General features: G+C 35.3%; 1 protein-coding gene across 1 annotated transcript; it reads left to right on the top strand.

Annotated features, from left to right (window-relative positions):
- Positions 1-1,027: 1,027 nt before the first annotated feature.
- RGS18 (regulator of G protein signaling 18) lies at positions 1,028-23,013 on the top strand. The gene is made up of 5 exons (XM_014849891.3): positions 1,028-1,427; positions 1,916-2,017; positions 3,068-3,129; positions 20,955-21,121; positions 22,639-23,013. Exons 1-5 carry the CDS (start codon positions 1,309-1,311, stop codon positions 22,894-22,896), a joined length of 708 nt encoding a protein of 235 aa, XP_014705377.1. The 5' UTR covers positions 1,028-1,308; the 3' UTR covers positions 22,897-23,013.
- The last annotated feature ends 624 nt before the right edge of the window (positions 23,014-23,637 follow it).

Below are 23,637 nucleotides of genomic sequence, written 5' to 3'. Positions count from 1 at the left end.
CAGAATCAGGAGAGAGTATGTATAAATATACACTAAATATTCTTTAATTTCAATTCTGCAAATATTTTGAGATAGTACCCCTGATAACTACTTTCTTGAAATCAATAATTTGAAAGGACTGAAAATAAAATAAATTTTCTTTTAGATTTGTTAACTTATTTTTTTAATACACTCAATTTTAGAAGAATTAAAGCATTCACCACGGGAGATCTAAGGCTCTTGGAAAGACTCAAGCACGCTCTGCTAGTGATCAAAGGTTCTAATAATTCTAGATCTTCTTTTCCGCTGACCTCTAGGACTTTGCAAGAATGACTCACTTGATATCTATTATCTTTACTTTCTTTTTCTATAAAATGTGAGTTATGGACTAGATCAGTATTTCTTAGATATTTAGGTTTCATGAAACAGTAAAAGAAGCAGAGTCTGAATCAACTTGGAGATACCATTTGTTTATTAATAAGGACATAAAATAAATGAACATAAAAAGTGCCATGGTTAGTTAAAATATGTCACTAAAAAGAACATTTTAACAATAAAAAGGCAGAAGGATAAATTCAAAGTAAGGAAGTCCTTCATATTAAAAAAAATAAATATATAGCTTAAGAAAAAAATGCATATTGTCCTTTTTATCCTCATTTTCATCATGGACTGGTAAAAATTTCATAAATGTCTAAAATCATTCCATGAATCTGTGCTTAAAAATTATTGAATTGAATGCTTTCTACTCTCCCTTTCAACTATAAAACTCTGTGATCTACAGTCTTAGTTTGATCCAATATGTAAAACAAATGTAATTAATATAACATAGCATTATGTCAACTAAATATAATTTGCTAATTCAAATAGTTTAAAGAAGTAAAAATGCTTTTTTAAGAATGAGGGAAAGTGTTTCCTAATGTTTGATGTAGTACTTTGCCACGATACATTTTCAAACACACTACACACATTAAAGAACTTTCGAAAAGTTCCTGCGGGAAATGACAGTGTCATTTGGGTCTATTAAAGCATCATTCTGGTTGCACAAACTAGAAAGAGAAGTTCCACTGTGGTAATGCTAGTCTTTATCTTAAAGACCAAGAGTCATTTTGCAAATTTGTGGTATCATTTCCCTAAACAACTCAGGACCGAACGGTACTTCTGTTCCTCACTTCTACGTTTCTGCAGAAGCTGAAACGCAGCTCTTGACTTTTTTTAAGCATTGCTAACAGACTTGAGATAACTTTTTCATCTATCATGTATAACTACGGAGTAGCATTAACATGTGAAGGATGTAATAAATTAGACGTCTCTTCATTTTAGAGAAAGAAGATGGAAACATCATTGGTTTTCTTTTCTCAATTAAATATGTGCGAATCAAAAGAAAAAACTTTTTTCAAGTTAATACATGGTTCAGGAAAAGAAGAAACAAGCAAAGAAGCCAAACTCAGGTAAAGTCATACTTTTTAAAATCAGCCTTATACTTTTAAAAACAGGATGGATGTTGAAGATTTGTTAGCATTTATTTTTAAAATATCTGGTCCAGAATATACTGATTGTACTGTTATGATTGAAAAAAAGTCTTTATTTACTAGGAGTAAACAACTGTTAAATCTAAAATATTTTCATTTAAAAAAAAGAGCAACAATTTTAACTACAGAGAAGAACTGGTAACAATCTTTGTTGAAATATAATCTCAAATACTTTACAGTTACAGAAGGAAAAAACAAATATATTTTACATACGCCTACCCAAATTCCTCCACAAACATGCTATTTAAATGAAATTCTTTAGGAATATCATTGTGAGTGTGCGGTGAGTGGGGTGTGGGTGAGAAGGGGTGTTTAGGTAATTACCAACTCCAAACTTGTCTGATATCAGAAGGAGAGGTTTAAATTGTCATTTAAATTGTCCTGAAACTCACGCCTTCTCTTTTCAGAGCTAAGGAAAAAAGAAACAGGTTAAGTCTGCTCTTGCAGAAACCTGAATTTCATGAAGAGACCCACTCCGGTAGATCCGGGCACTTAGCCAAAGAAACGAGGTGAATAACTTTTAATTATTTGGGGGATATTTTGCTGATTCTACCGTGAAAGATTTAAGAAAGAGGAAATTAGGGATTTCCATTTTATTGGAAATTATACAGTAATATAAAGAAGGTTAGAGATCTCATTTCGACAAACTAGAAATATTCCATAAAATTAAACCACTTTAATAGCTGGAATTAAATAATCTTATAAAAATGTAAAGGTGCTCTTTTAAAATTATATAGCTGTCAATTTTAATGATATATTTTACTCCTTATAAACTGATGAAATAGTCATTAATTTAAGTGTTTTCACAATGTGATATTGTCATAGAGAAGAGCTATTCATCTCTTTCCTTAGTAGTTTTAAAAAATGCCCTACGTATAAAAGCAAATAAAGCACAAAAAGGAATATTTTGCAATTTTTAGCCTTTTCTTGAATTCAACCAGAAAATGGAATAGCCTTATATACTAGTATAATAGAAACCCTTCCAAATATGAAATATGACCAATAAAATATCCAAGATAAATATATTCAACTCTCTAAATTATCAACAACGCTGAAATATTTTTTGTATTAAAAATGCTTTGTATTTCTTGCCCTTTATAAGTTCATTAGTCAAACTTCCTGTATCTGTTAAAAAAAAGTTGCTGCATATTGTGGTAAGAGCTTCAAGGAAATTACAGTTAAAAAAAACTTTGACTGAAAGATATTGCCAGTTTAGTTTCTTCTATTTGCTGAATTAAGAAAGATAATTGACCCGATTTCTTTTTCTTTGTTTTTAACCTAATACATGATTAATTTTTCCTTAAAAAAATCATAATTCACATACTCATGAGAAAATATTTAATGCTATTTTAACACATTGTTTGATAGGCAAAATCCCAAAGAAAGTTGACCAATGGTTTTGAAATTTTTGGCGTAAATACAACTTTCATTATGTAATGAGCAAAGGAGAAACTCTGTGAAATATGACAGAAAAGAGCAGTATCCTAGCAGATGTCAGAGCAGATTCATAAACAGACTTTCTGCACACTCCATCATAAAACATTTTGCTTCTTGAACAGAATCTCCCCTGCAGAAGCCGTGATATGGGGTGAATCATTTGACAAACTGCTCTCCCATAAAGGTTAGTGGTATTTTTCCCAAATACTTTCTGCAGTAATGGAAATTATACAAAGTATGCATGTAACTATACAAAACAGGCTGTCATAAATATTTAGTCAGATTGGTAATTTACAGCAATCTGAGTTTCTGATCAATAGTAATAACTAAATAATAGAATAGGCAACCAATGGAAACTGTTTTTAGAAATATTCTCATTTCATTAAGAATTGCTTATTGTGGTCAAAATATTATTTCTTTGTGCTGTGGCTAGTAATTTCAAATCTTTAAATTTTTTGATTTTTGAAGGAAACTTGGTTTTACTAAATCCCAGATTATCCATGTGATTTTTATTTTTATTTATTTATTTTATTTTTTTGAGGAAGATTAGCCCTGAGCTAACATCTGCAGCCAAGCTTCCTGTTTTTGCTGAGGAAGGCTGGCCCTGAGCTAACATCCGTGCCCATCTTCCTCTGCTTTATATGTGGGACGCCTGCCACAGCATGGCTTGACAAGCAGTGCATAGATCCGCACCCGGGATCTGAACCGGAGAACCCCGGGCTATCGAAGCGGAACGTGCAAACTTAACCACTGCGCCGCCAGGCTGGCCCCTGATTTTTATTAAGCCATATAACATTTAAAGTAGTTCTTTTAATGGACATATAGGAAACTCTCATGAAAGTAGTTGGTTTTTTAAAATTTCATAAATACCTCACTTGTCACTCATCTGTTTTTAAAGCAGAATTTTATAGAAGAGTTGAGAATCAGGAGGGGAATTTGAGAGGAAGCTTTGTAGATGAGATGGAAGTGAGGACAAATATTGAGTCCCCAGTTGACTGTCCAACACTATGATCACTCTAGGTTAGAGGACAGGCTGCCTGGCTTGCTATTCTTTAGGGTCACCTTACATAAGGCAGCAGGTGAGCGAGCTTTTTTGTCTTTATTCGGTCCACGATTTCTTTCCGGTAGCGACACTGATGAGTTTAACTGGGTAGGCTGTGGGCCAAGGCAACCACAAGTCCATGATTTTCCACAGTGAACCAAGTAGAGTAAGCATAAGAAGTTCCACTTTCTCATTACCGAATATCCACACGCTTCCTCAAGCCTTCAGCTTTGATTTGTGTCTCAAATTTTCTTGTTCCTTACTTCATTCTTTGAAACAGAAACCCTCCCCCGATCCTCCCCAGACCATTCCAAGATGAGGCTGGCCAGACTACTCTAACTACTGTTATTCTAACTACTGTTTACAGCTTTGCAGGCGGGTTTCACATTCTAAGGTGCCTCCTGGAAGGAGCTCCTGTTGCTAAGACAGCTGGGAGTGTAGTACTCATAATTCAGCTTCAAACGCTCCGTTTGATGAAACACCAACTTCTCTTCTCTGTCCTCATCTTCCGTATTTTTCTCTTCAGTTGTCCTTCTCTCTATAAGGTCTTGCTGAACTGTTAATGGTCCCGTTAATTTACTGACATAAGAATTCTATTTCTGCAGACTATCTCTCAATACTTTCTTTGTTTCGATGAAAACAGATTCTACCTCTGAATTGTAGTATTGACTCCGAGAAGGGAAAATATAGGCAGAGAAATCAAGGCTTAAATTTAGGCAAGGATGTAATCACTGAAAATGGAGGGTAGTGGTAAGAAAGGAAGTTTATGCTGAAAAATGTAACTTGACTCCTTCCTCCTTATTTCACCTTAATACTGTCACTCCCTATTTTGGAGAAGAGTAATTTAAAGAGCTTTTCTCAACTATTCACTTTCTTCATTCTCAACATCCAATCATTTCTTAACTATTGTTAAAATTCTTGCCAATCATATTGTCCCATCCTCACTAACTCCACCGCCACTGTCTTGGTTGAGACAGTTATCACTTCTTGGGACTAATTACAACCGCCTGTGTAAACCTTTCCTCCATAATTCATGCCCCCTCAAAGTTGCTTCTATTTTTTAATCTCCTATTGTTTCCAAGATTTGGGCACATCCCGGCCCTTCAGTCTCTTCACCAGACAGAGCAAGGAGAAAAAGAGAAGTGGAATTCCTTTTTTTTGCTATTGACTGTTTACTATAAGGAAGCAGATGTCTTTTCATCTGTGAATCCCCAAATCCCACAAACCACCTGGTAAATATTAAGTGCTCAAATAGCATAACCACATTTGTTGCTAGAGAGAAGTTAGTGCAGGGTTCCTTTGAGATTTGAGTTCCGGTTCTCTTCTACAACATAATGGTTGTATAATCTTAGTTAAACTAATCCCTATAATTTCAGTTAATCCTCACCACTCTGGACATTTAACTTCCTCCAGTGTAATTGTAGATAATAGTGTCATGTCCTTAGCTCCGATAGAAATATATTTCTGTCAGGATTAAATGAGACGAATAAGAAACCAGTAACTGTTTGACATTACACAAATGCAAATGGTGTCTGGTACTATGAAAAATAATAATGATCAACAATAAATTTAATAATGTTTTTCTGTTTCCCAGTCTACTCCCAATAGGATAAACATCGCTCCCAGGGTTAAATTTCAATTGAAAGAAATATATGAGCTGGATTTATTTCTTTAACTTAATAAATTGATGTGTAATAATTTCATGGCACTCTCCCAACACATTCAGAGAGAAGCAAGATTCAGCAAGGGCAGTTAGTCCCACAGAAAATCCTGCCCTGTAATCATTCTGCTTTACAAGAAGTCAAAACCAAATGGAAAGAATTGAATTTGTTGCTCTCTCTCTTTTCCCTACTGGGGAAATATTAAAGAACTGTAAGATAGCAGCGATTTGAATCAAGAAGGGATAACACAAGTAACAAAAGTCAGCACTGATCCACTTGGAGACTGTTATCATCGCTCATGATCAAAATGCTAATTAAATTATGCTCAATTCACGAAAAATTACGTTACTAGTATTTTTTAAAATCAATCCCCCCAAATTCAATTATTTTTCATTGCAAAGCTTATTGCAATATTAAGTTACTAAGCTTAAAATAATCAGCTAAAAAAGGTTATTGGTTGCAATGGTTAAATTCAGCTCATTTCTATTGACTTGACTCTAGGCAAACAAAAAAGGAAGATCTTATATTCATACTTGCACACACACACACACACACATGCACTTCAAGAAAGACCTTGCTCAATCAAATTTTATAGAATTTCCCTTTGGTTAAGTGTGTAAGTTTCTCAAATTCTGTATGTCATGTCTGTATAAAGGAAGTAGAAATATTATTAAATGTAGTCAAATGGAAAATGAGGTAAGTCAAACAAAGTGCCATGGAAATTTGCGTATTCAGTTTGACAAAAATGACGGATATTAAAATCACTGTAGACCGATTATCAGCATCTTTGGGAATGGAGCCACACAGAGGAGATGGTTCTTACTCTAGATTTTAGGGAATTAATCAAAATTCACTAGCTGGGCGAGGAGAGAAAGACATTGTCCAAGCAGAGAACCAACAGAGGTATGGGGCATCAACCAGTGCCATTTATTTAGGGAACCAAAAGGAAAGTAATTCTTTGTTGAGAAACATAATTTGAAAAAGGAAGGGTGGCTTACAGTCACAGACAATAGATAGATGAGACTAAAACAGCAAGCGCATGGGTTTTGCCATATTCCACAGAAATCAAGGCTCCGTGGAGCATTTTGATAATCCCACTATTTTATTGAAATTTCATTCTTAGAATGTAGTTGAATCCTTAAAATTAAAAAAAAGAAGGTAAAAATCCAATAAAATCTAAACAAAGTATGGACTTCAATTAATAATAACGTATCAAATATTTGTTCATTAATTGTAACATATATACCTTACCAATGCAAGATGTTAATAATAGGAGGGAACTGGATGTGGGGGATATGGAAATTTGTATTTTCTTTATAACTTTTCTGTAAATCTAAATCGATTCTAAAATAAAATGTTTATTTAAGGAAAATGAACTCAAACACATTATATAGTAAATTTTAACACAATGAAGTCCCTCAACAGTTTAACTTCTGTTCCTCATTTGTTTCCAAGCAGATATTAGGATAAATAAATTTTTCTGCCATCCCTGTTTATTGACAAATTTGCCTGAAATTGCAAAATGAATTATAAAAATCTATAATTTAACAGTATATATGCAAATCAATAATTTCTAATGATGTTTAATAAAAACAAAAAGCACAAATAAGTCAAAAAATAATATCAGACTATATTGGTCAGTCATAATTATCAATTTCAAATTTAGTCATCAGTCTTTTTCACTGATTGACTTTTTAAAAGTAAACGTTTTCAGTGTGAATCTAGCGAATCAAGTAATTCCAACAAAATTTTATTTACATATATTATACTCACACATGTATGTGTGTGTTTGTATACATATATATGGTTCTGTGTAAGACATCTTTGGAAGTAAAATAATGCTGCTGAGTCATACATAATTTTGAAAACAATTGGCTAAATAGTTTAAAAAATGCTATCGAACTTTCAAAGGATCACACAGACTTTAGAAAATCATCAAAAGAGATTAGATAGATGTGTGCAAGATTTCAACAGGCAGAAGAAAAGGGGATTCTTGAGTGGAGAAAAAGACATGAAAACAGCTAGAGAAATTAGAGATTTTGCTGCCACCTGGAAAAGCAAGCAGTTCACTTTCACTGAGGCAAAGAGTAGTGAACAAACACACTGGAAAATCGAGTTGGGGAAAAACTTTGGAAGTGTGTTTGTTGGAAAGCTAACCCCGATGCATAGAAAGGTAGAGTTCTATGCATGCAGCATGGACTCCCTCCAGGACCGTTACAAATAGAAAAACTAACCTCAAGGTAAGGGCTATTTTGGAAAGAAAATGGGTGAACTTGGTGACTGAATGTGTACATATGCTGCAAAGTGAGAGGATGAAGAAATAGGAGATGGAGAAAAAAGATGAGCCAAAGATCCCTAGATTTTATTCCATATTAATAGAAGATAATTGTGCCTTTTACAAACGAGAAATAGAAGTGGAAAAACAAGGTTTGTGAGAAGATGACAGGTTAGAGTTTGAACTTATTTAGTTGCTGGTAAACTTTATCAAAAGTTTTGTAGGGTTTTAAGGCACATATCTAGAATATGGAAGAAAGATTGACTACAGATAGAGATTTTTTAAACATTTAATATAGTTAATAATTGAAGCTCAAAAGAGAATGTTATTTCCTGTGAAAGGAGGGTCTAACAATAAGAAAAATCTTCCAACTACTACTTAATTGTTTATTTTCCTGTGCAGCCTTTTTTCAGTCATTGCAAATAATTCCAGTATTTTTAACCTTTGTATTAATTACTGTTTCCCTGGACTCTTTGCATCCTGGATTCTGGCTCTACTAAGCTTAATTCTGAGAATAATTCATACTAAGATAGAAGTAAAATATGTACGTCATTGCACTCCTTTGATTTAAAAATACGAACTGATTATACTGTGGAAAATACTTATTACTGACTTTGGGTAAATGCTACTGGGAAATGCATCCTTCTCTTTGGGGAAGGAAATGAGTACTTCTCCTTATAATTTTCACCTTGTGGCTTTTCAAGTTGCCCTCCCCAATTTTCGGTTACCAATTTTCTGCAAGATAAGGGATCCCAGTGCTCTGCAAAGTTACATTTCTGAATCAAGCTGACTCATAACAAACACTCAATTTCTTAATCTAGCTAAAGAACAAAAATAAGTAAAAGCCAGTCTAAATTATAAATGGATCACATAAATAAATCATTATTGCAACAGTAACCACAACATTGTGTAGCAAGTCAAGTGCTGTAAAGCCAAATATGAAAGAAGGAAACCACTCAAGCCAGTACAAATATAAACCAGTAGAATATTATACCATACTTGGGTTTCCAACTTGAGAGTTTCTTGACTTTTTGTTTCATTTGGTTTCTTGGCATGAGAAAGATACTCCAACAGATGCCAGAGTTTCAATTTAGAAACATGCCATTACAAGCATTTCCTATGTGTATGACACATTGAGCCAGCTTCTTCCAGTGTGACTTCTAATCCCAAATTCTCTCGAGTAATTCTGACAGCTGCATTCACCACCGCAGCCTTCCGAAGGACTGTTGAGTGAGTTACTGCCTGTGTGAGAAATGGTTCCATGGTGACTTCACCTAAGGCAGCTGCCCCTGGTGAGTCAGAGAAACAGGAAGTAGCTAATGTGCTGGGATAACCGAGCAGGATATTGCATATTACTTTTTAAAAAGTAGTTTACTTGAACTTTTAAGTAAATGAACTACTTTCACATTCATCCCTAATTCATTTGTTGAATCAGTCTTATTCTTCCCTGTTATATCCATATTATGCCAACCAAATCCACTCACTTTGATTAACCCATAATGAGTCCCTTTAGTATACAGCACTCTTCCTAATATCCGTGCTGTGACTTCATTTTGAAAGGCTGTATCAAGTTCAAGACTAACCACGGTAACCAATGGGTTTTGCATGATATCCTAGGGGACAATGGCTGACACATAGTTGACACTCATGCTTTACAGATTAATGAAGAACTATATTTTAAGTAATGTTTATGTTATTGTCTGGAAGACTGCTATTTGAATTCCATGAAAGCTGATTTTCCTCTGCTGTTGCAAAGAGAATAAGTTACTTCTGCAATTGTCCTTCTTTATCCTTGGTATATACATGCCTGTCTTGCCCATTAACCTCCATGTTCCCCAACAATAGGGACTATGTTTTATGGCAGTTTATTGGTAAACGTTCTATAATTTTAAGCAAAACAAACCTTGGTTCAAACCCCTGTGCTTTTACCAGCTGTAAGATTTAGAGCAACTTAACCTTCTGAACCTCACCTTCTTCATCTGTAAACATGCGTAGAGCAGGACTTACTCCACAGGGCTGACATGAAAATTAAATGGAACTGCACCAATAGAAGGCATAGAGCAATGTGCCAAGACCTCAGCAAACACTCAAACCTTTCAACTATTGGAATTAATATTGCATTTTCAGTATGTAATACAGTCCTCAGGTTCATACTAGGCATTTCATAAACAATTAAAAGATACACGAAGGGAGTTATTTTTAATAAGTAATAACAATTTCAGTTGCCTGGCATATGGATGATTCCTTTTAGGTGTCAGTACAAAACATTTTGCTATATTTGAGACTTATTAATAGGAAAAGTCATGGCCATATCGTCCTAAAATTGTGACAATTACTTTTTAACTCACTTGAGGAATAATTTGGTATTTAAAAACTGGTTAATCCACGTTTATACGTGACATAGGAAAGAATTAATTGAAGTCAAAAAAATATTCCTTTCACTCCAGTCAAAGTAACTTCATTCATAAACCCAGTAGAATATATCCTTAGTTTCCTCTTTCCAAACCAGATCTGACCTGTAACAGATCGTTCTCCCATGTAAAATAGCAGGCATTTTATTTTGCCAACTTTAGTAACAGAGAAACAAGTAAAAAGCAAGTTAAAGTGTCTCTTATTGTGGATGGAGAAGAGGCAGAACCTAGATCATAAACAGAGCAATAAGACTCAACAATATGCTTCTTAATATCAGCAGAGTGTATATATCCATGACGACTTCTTGCTTTTTTAATTAGGCTGTCCTGAAAATGTTCTCACAATCATTTTGTTGTCTTGCTTTCAATGGCTCCTACTATCTAGAAATTCTCTTCAGAAATGTACTTTATGCAGCTGCCAAGCAAATTTCAGAATTCTCTTCAAAAAATACAAAGAACCTGTCAGTTTTGAAGATAGAGTTAAATGGAGAGAGCATCATTTATTTTTCAGAATTTGATCCAGTAAAAAGTGGATGTTAATCTGGGGGGAGAAAGACAAACATTTTAGACATTTGAAAGAGGAAGGAAGCATGGGTGCTGAGCAGCAGTTTTCCATTACGCTAAAAATTCATCAAAGGGAAAGTTCTCATTTTCTTTTAGAGTTCTGGCCAGCAGCTGGGGCACGTTTACAAAACTGCCTAAAGTTTGCTTCAAGCCAATTGGTCTACAGACTGGTTTTTTTGGTTGTGGTTTTGTTCTTACAGATCTAAACGTTGCCCACATTTCGAATTCTACTTCAGTTTCAATCTGGGGGTTGAAAGGCATATTTTGCCTTAGTCTCCTTGTTTCCTTCCAGGATCATTATAGAAGAAGAAAGAGGATAAAAAAGACAAAAAGTGAAATGTGGAATGATGCAACGAAACCATCTTTCTCGTCACACAAATGCAGAAGGAAGAAATATTTAAGCTTGGTCAATCAGTAGTCAAATGATGCTTATTCAGCCTCTTTCCTAAAGTCATCAGCCTAGGGCTCCAGTTTCCCCTGAAGTCTTAATAGGAGGCTACAATAAAGTTTCCAAAAGTTAAAGGAATGTAATCTTGGACAACAGTAATGGCTCAAATTGCTTTTCCACAAGTTCAGGTTCTGAGATACACAAGGTGAAAGGAATTATGGGAAGGAAAATCAAATAGAAACATATTAAAGACCAATAATTCCCGTGAGTACTGGAGTGCTAATAGACATTGTAAAACCAGCATGTTGGACTCTCTGTTCTTCCCTTTGGCAGCTATTTTGGTTCAAAAATATTAAAAACAGAGACAGATCACTCATTTTACTCTGAAACATATACATTTTTAGGTGTTTAGGGAAAATCTTCTATCAAAATGCTTCAAAGAATCATTATCCATTTATATTTCCTATCCACATTCTGAGAAAAGTGCAGTACTCAGCATGAGAAGTACATCTTGAAAATCAACCACCAAACAAGCTAGAGAAATAAGAAGAGTGGTTAAATATCACCCACATTGATCATTCTCGCTTCTTCTCAGCGATTAGAATTTGTTGAATCATTCATGACCTGCTGAGCACTAAGGCCTCCACAAGACCCTTGTGTTTGACTAGGAATCATTTTACTAGCATCTAATGACTGTAGACAACTTCTGAGTTACTTGGCAGTCTTACCACGCCTTCTCAAATTCCTGTTGAGCCTGACCTTTGCTTGTCTTCCTAGTTTCTTCACTTACTTAATTTACTAAAGAAAAGAAAAGACAGAATCTCCCCTCACCCCAGGGAAAACATCAATGGAAGGAACAGTGGGGTGGAACAGACCCAACGTGATTCTTTCCTCATGGTACAGGTTGAAGTCATCCCATACTCTAATACTTAGAAAACGTTGGTAGGTTGTCATGTCGTTTTCTGACGACTGATTTCTTAAACATTGAGTTCCTGGATCTCTAGTATACTCAAAAGATTGCTTACAACATAAAAAACATGATGCTTCATGAGAAAAGCAACAGGTGTTCTCCGTAGGAGAAATAAATGGTGATATGTAAAGCATAATTCAAGAATTGCATTAGTTTCTTGTTGCTGCTGTAACAAGTTACCACAAATACAGTGACTTAAAACCACACAAATTTATTATCCTACTGTTCTGTAGGCCAGAGGTACAGGATAGGTCTCATCAGAAAAACATCCAGATGTCAGAAGCCTATTGTCCTTTCTCAAGGACCTAGAGCAGAATCCCTTTCTTGCTCGTTCAGGTTTTTGGCAGAATTCAGTTCTTTACAGTTTTGGTCCAAGGTCTCCATTCTCTCGCTAGCTTTAAACTGAGGGCCATTCCCACCTTCCAGAAGCCACCACATTCTTTGGCTCGTGACCATCTTCTTCCATCTTCAAGGTCAGCAACAGTGTTTCTCATATTGCATCTCTCTGACCCACTCTTCTGCTTTCCTTTTCCACTTTTAAGGATTCCTGTCATTAGACTGTCTACCTGGATAATTCAAGATAGACTCCCTGCCTCAAGGTCCTTAACCATAATCGTATCTGCAAAGCTTCTTTTTTCTATATAAGGTAACATATTCTCAGGTTCTGGGGAGAGGGCATGGACGTTTTTGGACGGCTGTTTCTCTCCCACAGGAAGTATTGCCTCCCTGAGAAAGATACACTTCTACAATTTTTTTTTGTTTGAAAAGTGAGATCTTGGGTAACTGAACTTATCTGAAATTCAGTTTCCTCATCTCTGAAAACGAATATAAGACATATACCAGGCAGCTGTTGTAAAGATTAAATGGGGGTAATAATGCTTATAAACAGTATTTAGCCCTCAAAACCTCTAGACAGGTTATAAATGCAAAACCTCTGAATTATCATTATAATTCTACCCATAGAGATTTTTTCTTCCTGCTTCGTTCTATATGAAACTTTCTATATTAGAAATACTGACTGACCACAAGGAATAGTTTTAGAGAGCAGTGGATACAAAAAATTAATGTAAGTGAAAATGAGTTGAGCAGATAAAGAAAGCTATCACTTTATTTCACAAAATTTTCCAGCCATAATACTAGAATGTTTATCTTTTTTATAAAATTGCTGAATTTGTCTTTAATATTTTGTTCAGAACCTTTGCATCTGTGATCATGAGGGGTATTGGTCCTTAACCTTATTTCCCTTTTTCTTTTTTTCTTAGTCTTTATTTTATTTATTTTGGAGAGGTGGGAGGTGCTATATATTTGTCAGGTTTTGGTATTCGTTATCTGAGCCTATTAAAATGAGATGGAAAGTATTCACCCCTCCACTGTTTTCTAGAAGAAGTTGGGTAAGATTAGGATAATTTTTTTCTTAAATGTTTTATGGAGTTCACCAAATCTGGACCCAAGATTTTTTGGAGGGGCGCTACTTTAATTATAAAATCTATTTATTAATTGAATTATAGTTATCAGATTTTCCACTTCTTCAGGGTCAGTTTGAAGAGATTTATTTTTTAAAAACAATTTCTTGTTTTATTGAAATTACATTTATTGACACAAAATTGTTCATAGTATTCACTTACTATCCTAATGATATCTGTTAAGATCTGTTGAAATATCCTTAATTTTCTTCCTACTGTGAAACAGTCTTGCTGGGGGTTCTATTTTATTAATGTTTTCAAAGAACAAACTGTTAGCTTAATTTCCTGTATGGTTCATTTTCTACAGACTTCTGCTCTGTTTTACTTTTATTTTTTCCTTCTATTTACCGTGGCTTTACTTTACTCTTGCTTTCCAAGCCTCTTAGTGTGGAAACTTAGACCTTGATTTTGACTCCCTTCTTTTTTTTTTTTTACTAGTAGAGTGTTTCATGCAGTAAATTTCCTTCTAGCTACTGTTTAAACTACATCCCACAAATTTTGATGGGCTTGTACTCTCATCATTCAATAGTAAATATTTTCTAATTTCTCTTGTAATTGGTTCTTTGACTTATGAATTATTTATAAATGTGCTGTTTTATTTCCAAATATTTGGGGCTTTTACAGCTATGTTACAAGTATAGATTTTTGATTAAAATGCTTGTGGGCCAAGGACATACTCTATAAGATAGCAATCTTTCAAAGATTCATTTTATATCCTAACATGTGGTCTATCTTGTATAATCTTCCTTGTGCACTTGAAAAGATGTGTTGGGTAGAATGTTTTATAATTGTCAATTTGGTCAATTTGGTTAATAATGATATTTAAGTTTTATATATTCTTATTGATTTTCTATCTATAAATTTATAAGTGAGCAGAATTAAAATCTACTATTATAATTGTGAATTTTTCTACTTCTTCCAGTTTTATCAGCTTGCTTCATGTATTTTAAAGCTCTGCAATTAAGTCCATATATAATTAGGACTGTTATTTACCAGTAATGATTGACCATTTTATAATTATGAAAAGGAAATATTCTTTATTTTGAAGTCACTTTGTCAGACTGCATCAGATTTTTTATACAGATTTCTTATGCTTAACTTCTGTGTTGTGTATCATTTTCATCCTTTTATTTCACTTTCCAGATACTTTATCTTTAATGTGTCTCTTGTAGCCGATATATAGTCTAGTTTTAATTTTTAATGCAATCTGATAATCTCTGACATTTAATTGAGTGTGTAGTCCTTTTAAATGTAACGTCATCATTAATATAGATGGGATTGTATCTAATTTCTTACAATTTATTTTTTTGTTTGTCTCACAATTTTGTGTTGTTTCTTTACTCTTTTCAACCTTTCCCGCCTTCCTTGGATTAAATAATTTCTATCCAACTGTCTTCTAGAATACTTAGCCCTCCCTCTGCAGTCTTTAATCCAGTTTCATGCCCATCCAATGAATTTTTTACTTCTGATATTTTGCATTTCAGTTTTAGAATTTCCATTTGATTGTTTTTTACAGTTTCACTTTCTCTGCTGGGTTTTTGCATCTATTCATTTATATGTCTTTTTTAACCTTTACATTCATCACCATATCAATAATAGTTTTTGCAAAGTCCTTGTGTGCTATTTCCAACATTTTGGATACCTCATGGTCAGTTTCTATTGACTGCCTTTGTTATTGACAGCAGTCACCTTAGACATTTCTTTGTATGCCTAATAAATTTTTATTGTACATGAGTATGGAAGAAGATATAAAGTCTAGATTATGTTATCTTCCTTTAAAGAGTCTTAGATTCTTTTTCTGTCCATCAGTTAAATCATTAGTGCATCCTCTTGACTTTTTCTGGCCAGTTGGATCCTTTAGAACCAATCTCTTTCTGATTTGCCTTAGCACTAAGACAAAGTCTTTGCCCTTAGGCATAGTATTTATATCAAAAATACGGCCTTTGTTGGGATCTCCACTATGGCTGAGCCAGAACTCCAAAGTCTCCCAGACCAATGCAGATTCTTATATTTCCATTTACCTCTCAGCCCCACAGCAGCTATACCTTTCTAGGCTTCATAGAGTTTGCCCACCCATGTATAGGCTCGTCCTCCATCAAGGGTCTGCAGGGAACCTGCATGCAGACCTCCGGGTCCCCTCTGCTTGTTTCTCTTTTTTTCAGTACTCTGACCCACAAATTCCAAACATATCATGATCCCAGTCTCTTACCTCTGCCTCCTCAGCTTAAAGGGATTTTTAACTTTGTTTAGGCTCCATCTCCATGCATTTCAGTCTTACAGGTGCCCCCAGGTAAGAAGCCAGACCAAACCTAGGCTCGCTTCATATGCTTCTTTTCTCACACTGCTTCTAGGCCCTGTTGTCAATTGTACTCTGCTTGGAAATTACTACCTTGATATTTTGTCCAGTTTTATAGTTATTGATAGTCAAAGGGCAAGTTTGGTTCCTGTTACTCTGTCATGGCCCTCCATTTCATCATAGTTTAATAGTAATATTTCTTTGTATTTAAGGTAGGACTCTGTAGATTAAACATCAAGTCAAGGACTTTGCCTCCCTTTTACGGCTAAATCCTTAGTACCTAAAACAGTATCTGGATCAAAGTTATCACTCAGTAAATATTTTTTATAATAAATTAATGAGTTGTTCAGTGGGGAATTCAGGATGAAAACAAACTTTATTTAATAAGATAGTTGACCAAAGTTAGGAATACACTATAGAATTAGGAATATGCTTGAATAACCTACAGTGATATCCCCAAGAGAAGAGTGTGCCTCCAAGAAAGTTTGTCAGCTTGTCTGAAGCCACATAGGCTGGCATTCACCACAAACTGAAACCTTGCCAGTTCTGAATATTGATGCTGTCATCTTGTTAACGTGCCAAGAAAGACCCAACTCTCGGGAGCAGGCTCACACTGGCAAAACTCATGAGGCCGAGTTCCAACTCAATAATATACATTCAGGAATAAAACTCTCATTGGTAGGCATTTCTGTATGCTCAAAAAGAGGCCAAACATAATAAAAATTTTGCTTGATAAGCTTGAGATTAGAACGTTAATTAAATGTTTAATGGAATCAGGCTAAGATAAGGATTGACTTCTTAAATGGACTAATATATTATGAATTTCATATATTTGTGCATCCCTATTCATAATAGGACAAGATTTTTTTATTTTTTTCTTTATTGGTTTTTTGCTTTTTTATTCTTACTGACTCTGATTGACAATTTCTCTTATATTATAGAACTGATATCTCATTAAAAAGACAAAACATTTCCTAGAACTCTTGTATTTTTAATGAAATTTTGTATTTTTCTCATATGTTCGAATATTTCTTTCAGTAAGTAATTATTGAGTGATTTCTTCATCCTGGGGATTTAGTGGCAAATTAGACAAGAGTTTCCATCTTATGAATCTCACAGTGTAGCATGAGAAACAAAAGTGAGCAAGCAACTACAGTACAATATTTTAAGTGGGACCCAGTATGCTAGGAAGTCATGGCATGAAGACACCCAACTTACTCTTGAGAGATTGGCAAAGACTTTCCAGATGAGATGATCTCTAATTTAAACCTGAATGGATGGTACAGATTAGATTGATGAATTAGATTGATAAAATTAGAGTAGGAAGAGAAAAGTGTTTCCAAGAGAAGCTCAAGGTAAGAGATGTGGGAACACGGCACACACATGGAACTCAAGTATTTCTCTGGGCTTGGAGCTTATCGTGTGAAAAAGATAGTGGAAAGAGATGAAGGGTATTATTGGAAAATTTTAAACAGTGAAGAAACATAATGAATTTTGTACTATAGAAAGATATTACTGACTAGAATGTGGATAATAAACTAAGAGTGTTGGGCTGGGGTTGTGGTGGCGGGTGCCAGGCAGGGGGGAGCAATGGAAGCCTGGAGTCAGAGTCACCAATTAGAAAGTTGTTATAATAATCTAGGTGAAAGATAATTCTGGTCTGATTAAAAGTAATTCCAGATCGCATAAAAATAAAAAGATAGATGTATGATACATGAAACAGACAAAGTTGACAAGATTTCATTATCAGTTGGATGTGGGGTGAGAGGAAAATTGGGAATCCCTGAGGATGCCAGGGTTGTGGTTTAAGTTGTTGAGTGCATGGTGTCATTGAGTGGAAAACATTCTGGGAATGTCTTGGGTGATGATGATGAATTCAGCTCTAACATGATTATTTCGGTGGAAAATTCAATAGAGATGCTTACCAGATGTTGGTTGATAGGAGCTTGGAGCTCAGGAAAGAGATCTGGACTGGAGATGAGTTCTGAGAATCATCAGTGTATTCATTTTATCTGAGTGTTGGAGTGTTGAAGTTATTACCCAGGAAATGTAATTAACAGGAAGGATGAAGAAGGGTAAACTACAAACTATTCAGAGAAGCAGTGGTCAGAGGCCTAAGAGGAAACTCAGGAGGGTAGGTGCCATAGGAGAAAATTACAGATATTTCTCAACTGTGCCTACTGTCGTAGAGAGATGAAGAAACATATGGACTGGAAAAAAAAAAAAAGCCCACTGAATATAACAGTAAGTCATTTTGGTAAAAATTATATAAGTATTGAGTAGAAAGCACATTTTAGTGTGGGAAGTAAATGAAGTGGAGGGGATTAAAAGACCAAGTGTAGAAAACCTACTCAAAAGACTATATTTGTAAAGAGAAATATATAGATGAGTAGCTGGAGGAATATTCAAAGTCAAGAGAAAAATGTTTCTACAATGATTTCTCTTAATATGATTAAAATTATTAATGCTATCAAACGATTATTAAACATTAATGACATCAAAATTTAACTCACAGAAACTTTATTGTTTTCCAGGATTGTTTGTAATGCCTCATTTTGCCCACAGGTGCCAGCAATATGGGTTAGGTACAGCGGGACCTAAGGGAAAAAAGGAGTTTCCGGAAAAATGTGGGAAGAGAAGGTAGGACGGTAGAGAAAAGAAAAGGGAGCTAGAAGAGGAGAGAAAAGGAGAAGAATGTAAAGAACAGAATCCCAGCAAACATCACATTCAACCAGGGAACAGAAGAAGTTAAGCCATCACAGGCGACTGCATAAAGTGGTCAGATAGTGTGAAGTAGGAGATACAGTGCCCTGGAATCCTAGGAAGAAGAGTACTTCCAAAAGGAGGGGGTCAGTATTATCAAATATTACCAAGTAAGAAGTCCAGACAAGATTCATGAAATTTCCCTGTGTAATAAGGTACCTGTGATAGCAGAAAGAGAAATAGGTCATAACTAGAGGGTGAGACCAAATCTGAAGAAAGATGGCTAGTCATTTATATCCAACTCAAATGTGAACTTCTCTGAGAAAATTTATCTGAAAAATCCAGAAGGAACAATGTTCTTTTTTCTCAGTGCTTCTACAATGCACTCTTTCCTATTACGACTACCTATGACCAAGCAATTTCACTTCTGGGGACTTATTCGAGAGGAATGAAGACTATGTTTACATTAAAAAAAGAAATCTATACATACATGTTTATAGCATCTGTATTAATAATAGCCAAAAAAACCCTATGTGTCCTTCAATTAGTAAATAGTTAAACAAATGTTGGCATGTCCATACCATGGAATACAACACAACGATGAAAAGGAACATCAATTGATACATGCATCAATCTGGATGAATCTCCAGAGAATCATGCTGAGTGAAAAAAGCCATCCCAAAGAATATTTACTGTAGATTCCATTTACATAGCATTCTTGAGTTGACAAAATTATAGCAATGGAGAACAGATTAGTGGTTCCCAGAGTTTACGGAGGGATTGGGTGTAGGAGGGAAGTAAGTGTAGCTATAAAAGAGCAAAATGAGATATCCTTATAATCATGGGAATGTTCTGGATCTTGACTATAGCGATATTATTACCCTAGTTGTGATATTTTATTACAGTTTTGCAAGATGTTACATTAGTGGAAACGATAAAAAGTACATAGGATCTCTCTATTATTTTGTACATGTAAATCTATAGTTTTTTCAAAACAAAGAAGTTTAATTTGTAAAAATGTCTGTAAGCCAAAAAATGGTAGGATATCATAAATAGTTGAAAGAGCGCTAGTTTTAAAGTCAAAGTGTCTTAGGGTTGAATCTGAGTCTGCCGCATTTTTAGCTATGTTAACTTTACCTGACTAAGCCTTAAATGATAGTCGTCAAGATCATCATCATCATCATCCTCATCATCACTACTATCAAAACCCATATAGAGTACTTACTATGTGTCAGTCACTGTTTTAAGCCCTTGGCACATTTTAACACATTTACTTCTCCAAACAGCCCTATCAGGTAGGTATCATCATGATCTGAGGCACAGAAATGAAGCATAATTCACTCAGGGCAACACAGTAACCAGCTGAACATGCATTTGAACCCTGGTGGTTTTTTACCAGACTTGAGACCTGCCCCTAGCATTGATGGGGCTCAAATAGAACAAAGTCAAAACGGAGGCTCCATACCATATGTCTAAATGCTTAAAAGTTACAGACCAAGCTGACAGACTGTTAAAATTATTCATTCTATCCTTCTATTTTGAAAAATATACGGTGTAACAACTTGGAAGATTAGGTTTGAATTAAAAATTCTCAGACTCTTCACAGTTCTACTCTGTAAATATGGCCTCCCTCACTTCACTTTCCACCCATGGTTTGGTTCCACACTGTGAGAGGCCTCTTTGCACATTTGGGTGGACACCCTCAGGCTGCAAATTCAAGGCCTGTCCACACTCAGGCCTAACGGTATGCATACCACTGAGTCAGCGTGCCCTTGTTGGATGGACTTGGAGAAGACAGCTGTGCAAACTCTGGAAACACAGAGCCTTTAGACAGGGAATTCCAGGGTCCTGAGCCCAAGAAGCATGGACTAGAAGATGAGGGATGGGCTCCAGGTGAAATGGCTTCTTGGCTCTGTAGAATAACCTTGCACACACACCCCGGGGAGAGGCACAGCGGAAGGAGACCCAAAGTGAGGTCCAGAGTCCCTCTTACTAGGTCTAAGTATGATACAGCCTCATTTCAACAAGAAGGATACTTACCTTTCATAGTTGTGAAGATTTCAGCCAATTTATATGAGGTCCTTCTGCCATATCACGCAAGACGTATGCTACCGCGCTGCATTTGAGGGAAGATGAGCTGTTCTGCTAATATTTGCAGTTATACTGTAATATCAAGGAGTACATTTTCTCAGCATTCATATTTTATTGTAAAATATATCACTTCTTTTCTTGGTAGGTGGACTGGAGACTTTTACCAGATTTCTTAAAACCGAATTCAGTGAGGAAAACATTGAATTTTGGGTAGCCTGTGAAGATTTCAAGAAAAGCAAAGACCCTCAACAAATTATCCTTAAAGCAAAGGCAATATATGAGAAATTTATACAGAACGATGCTCCGCAAGAGGTAAAGATGACTGTAAAAATTTACACCTGTTTGAAAAATATTTGAGAGAATCTGCCTTCATCAAATGGGTACACCTGTACGTTGTACCAGAAAGGCCAGGATTTTGTTGAAGCAAAAATGGTGGTTATTTATATAGATTTCTACATACAAACAGGATGCAATGTAACATATTACCATGGAAGGAAAGATATAATTGAAGTCACTCCTCAGTGTTATTTTTATTCTAAATGAAGAGTGAATACAATTAATTGCAACATTTAGATTCATTTATCATGTTAATCACCTTAGCTCAAGCCTTCTCTCACAGAAACTAAAGATTTCTATAAGTGATAAAGGCAAGAGAACCTAAGATCTTTCTATCATGCACCATTTTAATCTTTGCTCATCTACATACACAAGGTTTTGTTTGCCCTGAAATGATTCTCTCTCCATCTTAAAGTAGACTAAAAGAAAATTTCATTATAGAGAGATGAGGTAAACCTAATTTGGCAATGGTTCAAGTGAAACACAATTGTGATTTTCTTTGACTGCAAGCTCAGTATGAGGTAATTGTTTGAAACAATTGCTAAAATGGCTATAAAACTAGAAAATATTACTTGGCTTTCCTCAAACGTGAATTAAAGAGAGTTTCTATATTTTTATGTGTTCAATAAAGTGTCTCTTCAGTGTGGTGGTAGAGCTGGTCATCTATCACTGTTAAGAGACCTGTTTGACTGTAAATTAGATTGTCCATGGGGTAGCATTGTTCCTGTAGATATTGTTCCACATGAAATGATAGTTGTTTTCCTTGTTTCATTATGTTTCAATCTGTTTTCTGTTGTAATTAATTATTCTGTCTTCCCCATGGCCAACCTTACACACAGGTAAACAAAGGCAGCTAGTTGTATGGTGCTACTCACCAGGGAAGAGGAAGAACCTCTTCCTAAAAACTCACCACATCAGAACCAGATATGTCATCAGTGCATTGATAAACAGCATTAAAATATTTTATATCTTTCTGGCATAGTGGCATGGTAGTTAAGTTTGCATGCTCCACTACAGCAGCCCGGTGTTTGCAAGTTTGGATCTTGGGCACAGACCTACATACTGCTCATCAAGCCGTGCTGTGGTGGCGTCCCACATGCAAAATAGAAGAAGATTGGCACAGATGTTAGCTCAGGGACAATCTTCCTCACACACACACACAAAAATAATAATAATAATTTAATTTCTATGAAGTTGAGTTTCCACTTGAAAATGAGTTGAAGCTAATGATCTCTATGACATGTACCATTAATACTCCATTATTCTAAATTGGCAGAGAAAGTGAGAGACCAGGAGTATAGGGAGAGAAGAGCCAGATGAGATGCCATCCCAGAGTAAATCATTGGATCCCTAGACCCATAACAGGAAAAGCACCCAAGTGGCCAAGTGCCCTACCCCTCCTTGAGCATTGGGTCAGCCCTGTACTGTTCGTTTCTCAAGCATGTTTACTGAAGTAGATTGGCTATAATTGCACTTTTTTCATTATTATCCAGGTTAACCTTGATTTCCACACCAAAGAAATCATTGCCAAGAGCATCACCAAACCCACTCTCCACAGTTTTGATGCTGCACAAAGCAGAGTATATCAGCTTATGGAACAAGACAGTTACACACGTTTTCTGAAATCTGACATCTATTTAGACTTGATAGAAGGAAGACCTCAGAGACCAACAAATCTTAGAAGACGGTCACGTTCATTTACCTACAATGAATTCCAGGATGTAAAGTCAGATGTTGCCATTTGGTTATAAAGAAAATTAATTTTGCTCGTTTTGATGGCAAACTTGTACATTTGCTTCTAAGATATAGCATGTTTATGTTAACAAATGGGTACATCTTTTAAAATAAAACACATCATGCGAAAGGATTTTAAAAATGTAAATCAATACTTTTATTCTAACAGTGCATACTGTCTCTGCCAACATATTCTGTAAAACCTTCCATTTGACTTCACACCATTCATAATCATAAAAACTTATTACTTAATTAAAAGGCAGTAATGAAGTAATAACAATGTTTTACAAGATTGTAAAGCTAAGTAAAGTTTAAGCTTTTGTAAAATTGTCAACAGTGTGACCAAACATCTAGTTTGGATTTTCTTCTAGATATAAAAAACATAATGCTCAGATATCATATATTCAGACAACATTTTTCATAATGGTGAAGACTCTATCTCAGTTTTAGAGAGTATGGAAGTGGTCTAGCTCTCACAATGGGAGAGAACAAACATTTATTCTTGGGTTACTAACCCTGGCTCAAAAACACCAATTTTTCTAACTTCTAGCTATAAGTCATCAACAGGAATATTTGGGAGGGCACGTTCATCTCTATAGAACTTCCGGGTTAAGCGTAACCTAGGTTGCTGATTGAGAATGTGGTCCACATTTGGGTTCATTCCTAAGGGAGCATGGACTTACCCAGTTATACGGAGCACACTCCTGCTGGTCACGGAAACATGCCCAGATGAGGCATAGCTCCACGTTAGGACTGAG

The sequence above is a fragment of the Equus asinus genome, chromosome 30, assembly GCF_041296235.1.
Source record: "Equus asinus isolate D_3611 breed Donkey chromosome 30, EquAss-T2T_v2, whole genome shotgun sequence".
In the NCBI taxonomy this organism is placed as follows: Eukaryota; Metazoa; Chordata; class Mammalia; order Perissodactyla; family Equidae; genus Equus; species Equus asinus.
This window is presented reverse-complemented; position numbering and strand designations above follow the sequence as displayed.